General features: G+C 39.9%; 1 protein-coding gene across 7 annotated transcripts in view; it reads left to right on the plus strand.

Annotated features, from left to right (window-relative positions):
• The window catches only part of tp63 (tumor protein p63), a 40,083-nt gene that overhangs the window by 6,923 nt on the left and 18,329 nt on the right, over positions 1-14,831 (plus strand). For 5 of the 7 annotated variants that reach the window (XM_008407663.2, XM_008407662.2, XM_008407658.2 and 2 more), the window contains exon 4: positions 13,311-13,559. In XM_008407663.2, the coding sequence (XP_008405885.1) occupies positions 13,311-13,559 (249 nt within the window). Of the gene's footprint in view, positions 1-8,069; positions 8,329-13,310; positions 13,560-14,831 lie in introns of those variants that run through there. The other 2 variants (XM_008407660.2, XM_008407661.2) reach the window with 2 other exon arrangements.

Below are 14,831 nucleotides of genomic sequence, written 5' to 3' on the forward strand. Positions count from 1 at the left end.
TATATATATATATATATATATATATATATATATATATATATTCGTAAAAGTAACATTCTGTAGCTTTCAAGCTGTGACGCCATCAGCCACATGAACAGTGTAACGTCTGTCTCTTTACCCACCATCAGAAATCACTTTCAGTATGCCTCAATAGGACTTTCAATGCTAAAGCTCTTTCTGCTTTCAATGTTCATGTTAGCAGTGGAATTTCTTTGGGCCCAGTTGTGTAAATGAGGATCTGAGCTGAGCTGTGAGAAAGCCGGTTTATCTGTGACCGTCTGAGATGTTGTCAGGAAGGATTTTATCTCATCTAGACTGAGCTGCGTTTAACCTGGGTGGCCCCCCGGCTCCTGAGAACAGTAGATCACAAACCGCGTTCATGGTTGGATGGGCACTTAGATTGTCACATGATCCCCTCCAGTCTGAAAATCAAACTAATCTTTATTAGCGCTTGTCACTTTAAGCATAATATGTTTTCATTAAAAAAAAAAACATTTAAAAACTGTTTAAATTTTACATTTTCATTGTTTCTTTCTTTGTCTGTCCTTGTCACACATGAATCTTTAATATATACAGTGCCTTGCAAAAGTATTAATACTCTTAATCTTCTCACATTTTGGTAAGTTACAAACACAAATTGCAGTTTATCACCCTACATAATGTACTGGATAACTGTGAAGGAGAACCAAAAGGAAAGTGAATTTCAAAGATTTTAACAAATAAAAATCTAACAAGTGTTTGTGTAGTAAGGGGTCTATATGATATGCCTATGATAATCTAAAAATAAACAAGTGCAACACATTTCCCTTAGAAGTCACATGATTAGTTGTGTGTGATTTAATCTCAGTATAAATGCAGCTGCTCTGTGAAGTCCTCAGAGATTTGTTAGAGAGCATAAGTGAACAAAAAGCCTCATGAAGAGCAGCAGACAGGTCAGGGATAACGCTGTGGAGAAGTTTAAAGCTGGGTAGATTATTAAACAACATCGCAAGCTTTGAACAAAAGTTACTAAGTATTTAAGAGCATGGTATGACTAGGTCTGTCACAATAAGCAATAAATCAATGAATCGCATGATAAATTAAAATAAATTCAATTTCCATTTACATGATTTATAATTTTTCTCTTTCTTTTTCTCTCTTTTTCTATCGTTTCTCTCTTTCTATCAAAAGTAGTTTAATTGTTTATTTTGGACATTTAAAAGTCTTCCAGTGACTTGACGAAACATTCATTAGAATTTAAAGTATATTGATCTTTGAGAATATGTTCTTGTATTATTATGCCATTACCATTATGTAATTTAGATTGTTTCAAGCAACAATATTATACACTAGCAAACTGACACTACCAAACACAAACTTACCCTTTCTAGCTAGCTAGTTTTTTGTTTGCTTCCATCATGGTTAAATGGACATTTATCACCAGTTGGCGGGACAACGTTCTACATTTCTATGAAGATGCAGGTTTTAAATTTACATCATAATGGTCTTAAAATATCTTAAATTTGAGATGGTGAAACCTAGAGAAACCCCGATAGTGTTGTTGAAGGATGAAATCCATTCGATCTCATTTTAGTTGTCAAAGACTCCACAGTGAAACATGGTGGTGGCTGCATCATGCTGTAGAGATGCTTCCACAAGAGCATTGAAGCTGGTCAGACTTGATGTGACGATAATTCAGTGATGCTGGAAGAAAACCTGTCAGAAAAAAACCCTTGGGACTGGGATTCATCAGAACAACAATCCTTGATTTGCAGCCAGGACGTTTTTCCAGATCTTACTTTGAAAGAATTTTGAAAACTATAATTTTTCTTCTGGTTTACACTATTCACTTTGCACAGCTTTGTGCTAGTTTGAGCTCAAATTCCAACTAAGTACATTGATATTTTTGGTTATACAACCAAAAATATGACAAAATGTGAAAAGGTTTGAGCATCAATGTTTTTTCAAATCACAGTAAGTTAGTAGGCTTTGTCCCTATTTGCACAGAATAAGCATGTAATAAATAAATGACTCCCCAATGTCTGCTTTTTACGTGGTGCATTCGCACGGGATTAACAACACAGACAATCATTCACTCAATCACTAGCCAAATTTTATTCGTGTAGCACCTTTCAGCAGCAAGGCCTTTCAAAGTGCTTTACATCATAAAAACCCAAAAATGCAAAGTATATTAGAACACACAGTCAACAACATTACATTACTATTGAATTATTATAAGTAGTATGTGGTTGCTAGGTAAAACTAGAGATACACCGATCCAATATTTATATCTGTATTGGTCTCAACATTGAAGCAAATTCTTGATCAGGTATCTTGACAATATGTCCGATCCATAAGGGCTGATCTATTTAGCCTAGCTCTATGCTTTGTGCTCTCAGCGACGTTAGTGATTATTAACTTATTTTAAATTACATCTAGAATTCATATTTACCCTTTCTTTGAAAGACGGTTTGTTGCAGTTTTTTATTTTATTTTTTTGCACGTTTGACCAAAGTAGCCACCCTATTGTTTTTTTTATCAGTTTCTTTATTATTTATTTTCCATTGGCTGTTTTACTCCTAATTGCACCGACTGAACAAATTAAAGTTGTTTTTACAAGCTTGTGAAGTTGTTGATGTATTTAAATGTGCTGTACTGGTGCGGAGTTATCAAATAAATTTGTAATTCACTACATTTATGTCTCTGTTTAAAAAAAAAAAAAGAGAGAAACTTTTTAATTCAATTCAACACTGTTTTTCTGTATTGGATCGGTATTGGCCGATACTAAACCAAAGATATCTTTATTGGTATTGGAAGTGGATTGGTGCATCCTTTGAAAAAATAAATCCCATACGAATAGAGACACTTCCACTTACAGAGAAATATTGCTATTCTTACAGGTTTAGTTTCAACTAAATCGATGAAAACATAAGTGCATATTTAGATGTCCTATAATTATTTAATAAAGCATGCGCTACATGATCTCGCCTGCGGTTGACCTTTAATGAGGGATATTTACTTGTCGGTTTTGCTGCTTAGAGATGGTGTGTGTTTTCCCCTCCCTGTGTTGGAATGTCGTTGTCCAGCCAGAGAGGGAGAAGAAAAAAAAACACAGCAAATAAAATTTCTGTTTAAGGAGCTGAGTGATGTTACCCCTGTGCATCCCCCAAGGGGGCGTGTGCTCTCTTGAACCGGTGATTAATGGCCCCACCACCCACTTTCCTCCACTCCAAAAGAGGGGTGTGGCTCAATGATTGGCACGCCAGCAACTTAGGGAGCATCCGTGGCATCCTGCCAGTCACCAAGCCACGACTGTTATTATCAAGTCTGCTGTGATTAAAAGCTGCGGTGGGCAAACCCGACCTCACCTTATCCCCCTTCGTCTTCCACTCATGAAAAGGTGTGCCCCGTTTTTTAAATCTCTCTCTCTACACTCTTATGTCGCTCAAACACCCCGGGGGGGAAACTATTTGTGTTGTAGGGTTTGTGTTTAATCTGAAATTCTTTTTATTCTGAATTTTCTTTTCTATAGCTTCAGGGCAAGAATTTACCACAGCACCTGCCTCTCCTGCAGAGGTCTCCGCTCCCATCTATCAGTGCTTTTCCAGGTAGAGGTGGGGGTCGGAACAGAGAAGGTGGTGGTGGGGGGTGGACCAGAAGATTGAATAACATGAGGAATGTAGCAGGAATAGCGGCTGGAGAGAGGCTCTGTCCCGGCCCAAACAGCTGATTTAACCGGGAGATAAAGCTCTGATCAGCTGTGCGTGGAAGATGCAGCAGCTAAGCTGACAGAATGAGGTCCTCTTCTGTCACAGGTCAGAGTTTAAACGGCTTCACCGCGGAGTAGCTCAATCGACACACGGCGTCCCAGAGATCTAATTACATGTTTGTGTTGGGGTTTGTGCTGTTTGGCCACACCTCTGCTGCGCCGCCTCCCCCCTTGCTCTGAGCCGGAGCGCAGGAACGTTTTCTACGCCTTTTATAAAACTGAACAAACCGCAGCTCTTATCCTCGCAGTATAAACTAACAGTGAAAGCTATTGATATGTTTCTATTCACTCTTCCTTAGCTGTTTGAGTTTTTTTCCTACAATTTACCTGGGAAAACAGAAATGGACCACCTTAATTTTGATATTATGAAAGCATCGTGGAGCACAGCTTGACGTTTAACCTGGATTAGAAACAGAACATGATGGAGAGTTTTAATGCTCCGCCAGTTTGCCTCCGGCGTGTGAAGAGGTGCTTTTAAGGCGCAGCTGTTTGTCATAAGAGCTCCTCATGGTCCAATAGAACAGTCCTGTCTCTTATTTTCTAAAATGTACTTTTTTTAAAATGTGAAGAAAGGAACCGGAGGGTATTTAAAGGCTATTGTTTTATAAATCTGTATTCAGCAAGTGTTCCTTCTGCATCTGTTCAGATTTAGTATATTACTAAATTCAAAACATTTATGATTCAAAGGCAATTTTCCTAACATTTACTACAAATATAGCAAAGTTCATACTTTTGGTTGATCTCTTTTAGGGCTGCAATTAACAGTTATTTTGTTAATTGATTATTCTGATGATTAATCGTATAAAAACACTTTCTGCAGATATTTCATTTCTCCACTTGAGCCTTTTTTTACACATTAGAAATACATCAGTAGGTGCAAATAAAAAAGTTTAAAAAAAATTTTGAACAGTGTAAGACAAATATTAATGCAGAAACTGTTCCTTTAGTGAAAGCTTGATCATCTGTAGAAAATGATCAAGAATGCATCCTAACCAATCCTAACATCAACACGTGTGGGGCTGGTCTATTTTTTGGATTAACCAGTTAATAATTGGATAAAGAGATTTTTTTTTTTTTTACAGAATTTGAACCAAGTGAAGCTAAAATTACCACTTGAAGTTTTGGGTAGAATATATTTTCAGACAAAGAAGGCTTTATTAATCTTTTTTGAGTCTTTATATTCCAGTTAATGATTTATCGTTTATTAAATTAGTTGACAATTATTTCAGTCGTCGATTCATCCCGATTAATTGGATTAATCGGTTCAGCCATTATCTCGTCACAGACCAACGACAAGTCTTCATTTTCTATCAGGATTTGACTTGCCAATCATCAGAGGAAGTTGCATAGCGTCTCTGGTTTGACTCCACTCTTCTCTCTTCTGTTTATTTTTTTCTTTTTGTTTTGTAGAGTCTTTAGACAGCAAGCACTAATTTGTGAGGTTTATGGACAATTTGTCCAGTTTTTAAGGGATTTACAGTAACAGTCCTCTTTGTCACAGAGGTCAAACAAATGCAGATTTTGCTCTCTGATAAACCAAACTGTTTTATTTTTAGTCAACAGATTATCGGGAAACTGCTGCTCTAAAGTAGATTTAAATAGAAGAGCTGATTTGAAGGATCGCCACCCAGGTGATGCTCCATTGAGCGCTTGCATCTGTCAGTCGGGATGAGAGCTTGCTGTGTGTTTAGGTCAGGTGTCTGTGCCTACCCAGACACTGCAGTTTGACACCTGATACTAAACTAATCTGGCCGACTTTAGGAACAGGCTCTTAAAGAGGAAAAAAACTTTAGAAAAGCCTCTTTTGTTCGAGCCCCTGGATTTGCTGATCCCGCTGCAGATCCTATATAGCCATACATCCTTTCACACTGTTGCATTTCATTTTGCACCGTTTACGCTGACCTTTAATATCTTGCTGTTTGTTACATGTATAAATATATATAAATGTGATCTAATTCAAAGCTTAAGGTAAGGTTGAATGATGACTTGTCTTGTGGTACATTATGCAGAACAAAGCACCTCAGATTAAATCCGACAGCTAAAGGTCCGGCAGCATGAATGAAGCCACTGTTTTCTACAACAAACACCAGGTACTCTAACTGCATTTTACAAGTCTGTGTTGTTTCAGCTTAATTAGAAGTTTGTTTAGCTAAGCAAGTTGTCTCCCTCCAAAGCGTCGGCTCGGCCCTCTGGATTGAGCTCTTTCAAGTGTTGATTTTTCCCTTTTGTGTCAGACTGACCTGCAGGCCTGTAGCCTCTGGCTCTGAACAGGGTGTGGTTGATTAATAGGAGACGCTAAATTCACATCATAGGTCTGCTTAGGTTTTCAGATAGCTTCAAATCACTCAGCCCACATGACCAGAGCGTCTGCCCCGCTGGCTGCAGCAATGCGTGTGATTTGTGTCCCACTGACCGCTCTGCTGTCTAGGCGCTGTGTGACTCCAATGCTCAATTTGCATCTTAAACTTTTAATGTTGAATATACCAGTCTGCAGATTTTTATTGTTTCTTTTATGTAATCTCATTTTTAGCATAAAATATTTTTTTAAACTTTTTTTTTTAAGGCTTTAGAGTTAAACTGAACAAAAATATTTGTCGCATTTAAATCCTGAAAAACAGTAAAAGCTTCTGTTCACGTTTTTATCAGGAACTTTTATTTGCATTGTATTTGTATGGAAAGTTCAAATGGCTCATCACATGGTGTGTGGAAAACTTCAAAAAGAAATACCTATATCTTTCTTTCAAAAAAGAAAGACAACAATGTTAGTTGCTCTTTGATAAAGTGCAACTAACATTGTAGTCCAGTCAGCAGATTGCCCCACCTGAGCTTGCGCAGTCTGTCGCTCCTCCAGAGTTAGGTTTGTAGTTGTGCCGCACTCTTTCTGTTTTCATACGGTTGATTGAACAATGCCGAATGAGACGGAATATTGTTTTATAACTTCACTAATTTAATCTTCCCCACAACTTCACTCTCTGCTGAGTTCCTCGGTCTTCAAGATGCTGTTTGCTCACTAATGTTCTCTAACAAACCTTTATTCATGTATATTTCTCTATTATTTGTACTTAGATTGACTTCATTCACTAATTTGCTGCCGTCTGAAGACAGTTGCTCTGTAAGGGTCTAAACATAAATGCTTGTCACAATTTTGAGATTTTTACTCGCTAAAAATTTGTAAAGCAATGTAAACCTGTTGCAATAATCAATGAATTGCACAATAAGTTGAAATGAGATTGTTCATTTCGATTTTGATTAATATTTTAGAAATTTTATTTAGAAAGAGTTCATAATCCATTGTAGTTAAGGTTTCATTTTTTATTGCATATTTAAAATATCTTCCAGATTCAGTGTTGTATTCTTTATAAAATGAATATTTATTGGTCTGAGAGGGCATGGTTGCATTATTATGCCATTATTAATATATCACTTAAAAATGGACTCAGAACAACGTTATTATTGTTTACTGGCACAATTTGTCATTCAACAAAATTTGTTGTGACAGCGAGTCTAAGCGCATTTATTCTCTTCCTTCCACTTCTCGGTTATGCACTAATCTTTGTTAATCTGTCACTGACATTTGTGTAGTGATACAAAAGTAGAAACGTTGAAGGAGCGTGAATTCCTTTGCAAGGCAACGCATAAAATAATTCCTGCAAATGTTTTCTTTTCTTGTAAAGCTCACAAAAATGAAAATGAAAGAAGTCAATTCCTCCCAATGACGAGCGTTTGATTGCCAGAGATTCTGGAGAGCTGCAATCCTGCTGTCATCACCAGTACTTCACCTGAGAAACAATGCATGTTTCCTAAACAGATCTGCTGCAGTCATCTCTGGTAGATACAAACAATCTGCAGGAGCCACATTGTTTCCCAAAGAGCCCCCCAACCCCTCGACTGATTAAAGGATGGAGAGGAGATCAATTCATATGCAAACTTTACTCTCTTCCAGTCTGCAGCCTGCTGTGTTTCACTCTCATGTTTACATGTTCATCATTATCCCCCTTATTCAAACGTATTTTGTTGCTATGCTTTAATGCAATTCAATATTTAATTCCCAGAGGGAAATTAAACAATAGATGTCTAACATCCACAGGAATAAATAACTTTAATGGAATTTTTTATACATATATTTTAAGTTAAACATATTTAATCTGCGTAAGCATTAAGAAAAATCCCGAAATGAAGTAAATTTGCAGCAGCTGACATTGTTTCTGCTGGATCTGAAGTTACAAAATCGAAATAATTCCCTCCCTCCCCTTCCAACATTTACCTCGGAGCAGCTCCACCGAGGTAGACTCAGAAGGCTCTTCTTCTGGGGATGGGTGTGGAGTGTGGAGTCAGGTATTGGACAGGTAGCTGCAAACCCCTCCCCTCTCCTCCAGAACTTATAAACCAACTACCCATAGATCCCTGAAGAAGCTCCCGCTCGTCTACTTTGCATCCGTAGTGCACATCCACTCCTTTCAGAGAGAGAAGGAGAGATTTGTGAAACCCTGGAGCCAGTGGAGCAAACAGCAGCAGCTCTGCTCAACCTCAGCGCCAACATGTTGTACCTGGAGACAGCGACCACCAACTCCTACAACGAGGTAAGGCCAGCCAGTCGGCCCGTGGGTCCAGCTCCAGATGTTGGACCCCAGCATCGTTGAAAACACGTTAAGAGTGTAGGCCTTCTCCTTTTTTATTTATTTTAGTTTGACTTATTAAATCCTTAAAAATCTTTCTTGGTTCTTGGTGGCTGAACCAAAACATGACAAATGAACTAATGACTTAAAATCTGGAAACAGTGCCAACAATATTATTTGCCATTAAGTTTATTTTTGTTTTTTATTCCCCCTCAGAGGTTTTATTTTTATATACCAGTGAATGTTTGTGTGGATCTTTTTGCAAAGAGACAGAGCAGAGGAATGTAAACACCTGAAAACCTGTTTGAATCCTTCGCTCTTGTGAAATGGCTGCTGTCTGGCTGGGCACGGCCTCAGTCAGGGGACGTGATTTGCTTTGTGTCGGGTTGTTGTTAGGCGGGCATTTTACACGGTGCAAAAAGCTGTTTGTCGTACCGTTGGATGCTTTTATGGGCAGACATTTGTCTGCAGACAGTGGTTACCGAAATGGAAACATGGCAGAAGTAGATGAGAGCAATCATGAAGATCGTGAGGTTTTATTTATTGGCACTGACATTTTGTACATTTTACAAAATGTCAGCATTCCTACACTATTTAGTTCTGTTAGAACTTTAAAAAAGCATTTAATTTAAATGGGTATAATATTGTCACATTCCTAAAAATAATGGCTCAAATCATTTTTTTAAATTAAAATAATTATGGCAAAAAATGCTTTGGACCATTTAAGGAAGGTGACGATGTGTAACGATGGACATTTATGGAGCAGTTTGAAAATAAAACTCTTCCTTTTTTATTCCTCTGATAGAATAAACATAGGACATGCAAATTGTTAGTTCAAAAAACATTTTAGAAGACCAAAATATCTGGGGCGAAAATAAATGTAGCTCTTTTTCTGTAAGATAGACATTATAAGGTGTTGTTTAAAATCACTCAAGTTTAATCATTATGTTCGCTAACCAAACAAGATAAAACCAGAAAAAACGGGTTCAGACTCCCATCATCACCGCTTTAGTCTAAAACTGTCGATTTTCTGTCACCAATCCTCTGTCCAGAGCAGAGGTTGACTGGTTGATTGATTCTCAGATTGCAGGTTGCAGATAGCAGGTGTGTCATGTCCGTGTCTTTTAAGTTGTAGAGTGGTGGTGGGTGGTGAAGGGGGCTGGGAGAGGGGCTTCTTTAAGTGGTGTCCAGCTCAATACCTGCAGCACACGGGGTATCGGGTTGCCCCCGTCTCCAGTCTCCAGGGAGCCGCTGCGGTCATTAGAATAGGGCTGGCCAGGCGTTGCTGTTTGGTCCAGGCTCCTAATTGCTTTAATGGTATGTTGATGTAGATACAATCACCTGCTCTGCCCACCCCAGCAGGTATGAGGTGCAGATAGACCCGCACCCAGGCCCCCACCTCAACGCCCCCTGCCCCCACTCACCCCCTGTTGAGCCTTTAATGCCTCCTACCCCTGTGGTCACTCATCACAGTCCCCCAGATGCTCTTAGACTCCGGCCCAGGGAGCGTGGAGGGTCACCAGAGAGGCTGGAATGGGAGTTATTCCCCCCTCAGGCCAGGTCTACTCTGGCTCCTGTTGTCTCTCAGGCCACCAGTCTGTTGTAAAATCACTGCTGGACCAATAAATGCAGCAAGAGGATCGCTTGTTGAAGTTTGGTAAGAAATATTAGAGTTTTGACATGTAATGGACCAACAATCCCTATTTAGCTCTGGCCAGTTAAAGTGCAGTTTAGTTTATTTATATAGCTCATACTGAACATGCATGACAATTCACAGCATTTCAACCCATTCCATCTGATTCTAGTTATCAAACAGTACATCATTCTGAGTTAGAAACTTTTTTAAACCACTTGGAATAAGGAAACCCAGCAGGTTGCATCCAGTCAACGACTTGCAGCATTCACTCCTCCTGGACTAGCACAATGCTTGAGTTGTTAGAGCAACCACTCATACAGAGTGTGTAGCGATCACAGTGGAGAGGAAAAACTCCCCTTTAACAGGAAGAAACCTCCAGCAGAACCTGGCTCAGTACGAGCCACAGCCAACAGATCTGATTTTAGTTTGGTAACGTTAAATTTTCTTGTCTATTTAAATCTGATTTGATTTTTGTCTTCATTAAACTCATCAAAACTAACTGCTTTCAACTTAAGCACATTAAAAACAACTTTGATTCAGCTTTGAATTTTGCACACACAAAAAAAGGTAAAAGGTAAAAGCTTTGATGAAAAAACCATCAGAGCAGGATAAAGTTTAAGCCTTTGATTGTTTTTTTTTTGTTTTTGTTTTTTTGCTTGGTTCAAAATTTATTTCTGTCAAAGGACATCTTTATTGTCAACATGTTTTCTGCTTTACATGTACGCATTGAAGTAAAACAAAGTTTACATTAGTCAGCTTATATGTGTCAAAGTGTTGCATTGGAAAACTGGTCAGTGCATCTCTTGGTTTTCCAAAAAAGCCATGGATACTTTAATAGCATCTGTCATTGGCTTATCAATAAATACACAGCAGAATGGAGCAGAGGGTAATTTAATGTGTTAGTATGCCATACCAAATGGGAATGTGTTGGCCCTATCAGTACCGCCTAATTTAGTGCTGCCAAGTGTATTCCAGGTATTCCTGATATGTGTTGTGCATAATTCGGATTCCAACATTGCAGCGAACAGGCAATCGCTGTAAAGGTCAGCGCTCTTTCTTTTTTCCCCTCCTGCCATCCTGAAGCGGTTCCCCTCAGTCAGCGTTCATCACAGACACAGAAACAGACCTGAAACAGTCAGCCAAACCCTTCAGCAGCTTTATTAAAGGCCTGTGAGGATGTCAGGACTGCTGATTTACTCCCAACATCCCAGCGGCCCAAGCACACTGACGGCCATAAACGGGAGGAATTTTTAAGACCTGCTAAAGTGGTTATTAACCAGTTACTGTATTATAGTGGAATGAGATCTCATTAAAGGAAGCAAAGAGAGGCAAAAAGTGCCTTGCACAAGCCCTTTTTCTTTTGAATCTCTCACTTCCAGCCAGTTAAACATGAAAACCCGATGAGCTCAGGTGAGACTGCTAACTACCCAATTATGGGTTTGTCTGCCGATTCTCATCTTTGATCCTAATATTCAGTTGAGCCATGACGAGGATTGTTTGGGAGCGTGCCAGACGCTCTGCTTTCTGTTTTTTAGCTTTAATCTGTTTGGTCTCAGGCCAGCATCAGCTTTATTCCCCCCTCTTCTTATCTTTCTTTAGAATAATTCAGGATTGATAATTGGTGCCTGTCACATCCCCCATGGCCGGCTCTCCTGCATCAGGTGCTATGGGTGGCTGTGTCATCTCACTGCCTGATCGCCTCAGTGGGAGTTGCACCACAGTTCAAAGGGATCGCTCTGATATCATCGTCAGTCATTCTCACATACGGGAAAACGCCGCCCAAACAGGAAACTCAGCCAATCAGGGACCGCCCTTTTTTTATGCAGAAAAGGTCGGTTCACTAATAACGTATCTAGCTTTGAAACGAAACCGTTCGATCGTATCTTTTTTTGCTGCTTTCGGATCACATGGACTCTGCAGCCTATTGAGTTGAAGCCCTCCTAATGCTTATGTGTGTTTAGTCCTTTGTGAGAGACGGTGTGTGTGTGTTTTAAAAAAACTGGAGAATCTCCAACAGAAGAAGATTTTCTTTCAGTCCGAGTTTTTGTCCTCCATTCACTAAACACCCGTCTCCTAACACCTGCATGACCGCCATAATTGTCCTGCAGAAAAGCTTCCCGTGAGCTCTGTTGTCATAGTTTCCGGAGGGGGTGAGGTGGAGGCTAAGTGACCCTCATCCAAACAGTGAACCTCTGTTGCTCAAACACATCCAGGTTTACTCAGATGACCTCTTTCAGGTGTGTCAGTCTGACTCTTTCCTTCGTCTCTGCCTGAGTCACAGCACATGGATCCATGAGTAATAAACATGGCTCATCGATTTCTAAATCCTCTCCTTGGCTATCTGTTGTATAAACCACGTTCTCTCTCTCTCTCTCTCTCTCTTTCTGGCTCTCTGTGTTTTGCTCGTCACCTGGCACAACACTAACACCTGGCAACGTGGTGGGTGTGAGGCGGACAGCTGTGGTCAGCTTGAAATAAACGAGAGTCACCCCCCCCCCCCCCCCCCCCCCGAGAGATTAATGGCCCTCCGACGAGCGAGACACGGCACCTCGTCCAGGAATGTGCCATTTATAAACGGAAAGGAATGGGGTGAATGGCCTGGCTCTGACCCAGGCTTACTCTCCATCCTGTCCGAAGGCTGACATTTGAATTCCTCCTGTCGGGAGAGTTCGACCGATGGAGAGGAGATAATTTAATAGATTATTTAGATTTTATTTATTTTTTTATTTTAAACAAATTTCTGATTAATGAGGCTAACCATATTCTGTTGATTTTTGTAGGGTTTTAATGAAGTCCATATTTGTAATGTTTTTCTCCCTAATTTTCCTTTTATCCTAATTCACTAAACTTCAGTGTCAGATCTGTTTCAGGAATAACAGGGTTTCCCCATTAAAACCTGCTACCTGGTGGTAGGGGCACTAAGTCGGTCCACTGTGTTTTTGTGACAAAAATATTTAACAGGTTACAAAAATTCAAAGGTACAGGAGCAGGCACCATGAGCAGGAAATAATGCCATGTGAGGCCAGCGGGCAGGAGCAGGGACGGCCCAATTGGTGCGGACCCCCAATTCACTGAGTCAACTATAAACCTATCACTGTTACTGCCGTGGAAAAAACAATTTCAGATGAACGACACTTGGCCTGGTGGCCCACCAAGCTTTGATAATACACCCCGGGAAAACCCTGAGTCATCAGTTCTTCTCTTTTTAGTCGTGAAATGAACAAGACAAAAAAAAAAATCCACTGTAGTTTCTGACCACATTCCTTTGTTTTGTTCTCCCTCCTCATCATTCTGCTCATTTCCTCTCTAGTCGCAGTACACGAACCTGGGGCTCCTGAACAGCATGGAGCAGAACAACGGTTCGACCTCCACCAGCCCCTACAACAACGAACACGCTCAGAACAGCGTGACCGCCCCGTCGCCCTACGCCCAGCCCAGCTCCACCTTCGACGCCCTGTCCCCATCACCGGCCATCCCCTCCAACACAGACTACGCCGGGCCGCACACCTTCGACGTGTCCTTCCAGCAGTCCAGCACAGCCAAGTCTGCCACCTGGACAGTAAGAGTCCCACCCATCCATCTCTTGTTTTTGTTTTCACTGTGGAGACCTGGCTCTATTCTTCTGAAGGTTTCTGCCTTCATCACCAAGGTTTGATAAAGCAACAGTTTGAAAATGGCACAAATTTTCCATCATGATCATCAGTAGGCCTATATCAATAACATATTCTGCTGGACTTTTAGGAAGGTGAATATGACGCAAGTTCATCTTCTCAATGACTAACTTTTAATTTTGTACAAAATGCTTTACACTGGAACTGGAAGACATTTTAAAAATCCAAAATCAAACGCAATAAGCAAAAACGATTTCAAAAAAGCGGTAATAAAGCTCACACACAACCGAAACCATAAATAAAATCAGTTCAGTTTGAGGCAAATCCAGGTAAGTTACTGATAACTGCGGTAGCCAAACTCCTAACATTTGAGCTTTTTTCACCCTTTTCCTTTCTTAAAATCTTCTTTAACAACTGTATTTCTTGACACATCCTTCAGTTTTGTAAGCTTTCAGTATCAGATGCTAAAGGGAACCAAAGCTTAAATGTTTTAGCTGTCATTGTATGAAGCAGTTTTTCAGGTTAGAGGTTAAAGGAACTCTCCTTTTACGTTTGAACTCCTTATCTGACTCCCGATGCTCTAGGCAGATTCAGGTGTACGTTAAAAGTCCTGAATTGCACAATTACACTTGGCAAGGAAGGAATGTCACTTTAGATGTATGGCTTCAAATCACGTCTGAACCTCAGGCACTTCTAGTTAACTCGCTGACAGGAAGGGAGGGGGGAAGCATCACTCACCACAGACAGCGTCACCACCCAAGACATTTACAACCCTGTCCTCAAAAGTAAAACTTTCAGGTTAAAATCAATTCACTTCAAAAGAAAATTAGCTTTTCTCCAATTTTGTATGCTATTTAGTTTTAGTTCAAGTTGGCAGACTTGACTTTTTTTAAGTCTTGGAGCTCTTCCAGAAATTCTCACTTTATCACTCAAACAGAACAGTGGGACCTAACTCAAGGAATGAATCATTGTTGTGTCTACAAGATATTTTAAGTAAGATGTTTCGTTAGCAGGAGCCTTTTGAAATGACCTGAATGATAGTCGTGGTTGTATAAGATTTAGGACCTGAGAGCCAAAGCGTCTTTTTGTAGATTTTCAGCTAAAAACTGATTTCAGAAAATTAATGTGTCCTAAACTACTTCTCTCTACAAACAGAGAAAGGAGAGAAAATGTGTTTTGTGTCAAACTCTGAACAAAAAGCCCTAAAGATACAGTTTAAA

The sequence above is a fragment of the Poecilia reticulata genome, linkage group LG4 (genome assembly GCF_000633615.1).
Source record: "Poecilia reticulata strain Guanapo linkage group LG4, Guppy_female_1.0+MT, whole genome shotgun sequence".
NCBI lineage: Eukaryota > Metazoa > Chordata > Actinopteri > Cyprinodontiformes > Poeciliidae > Poecilia > Poecilia reticulata.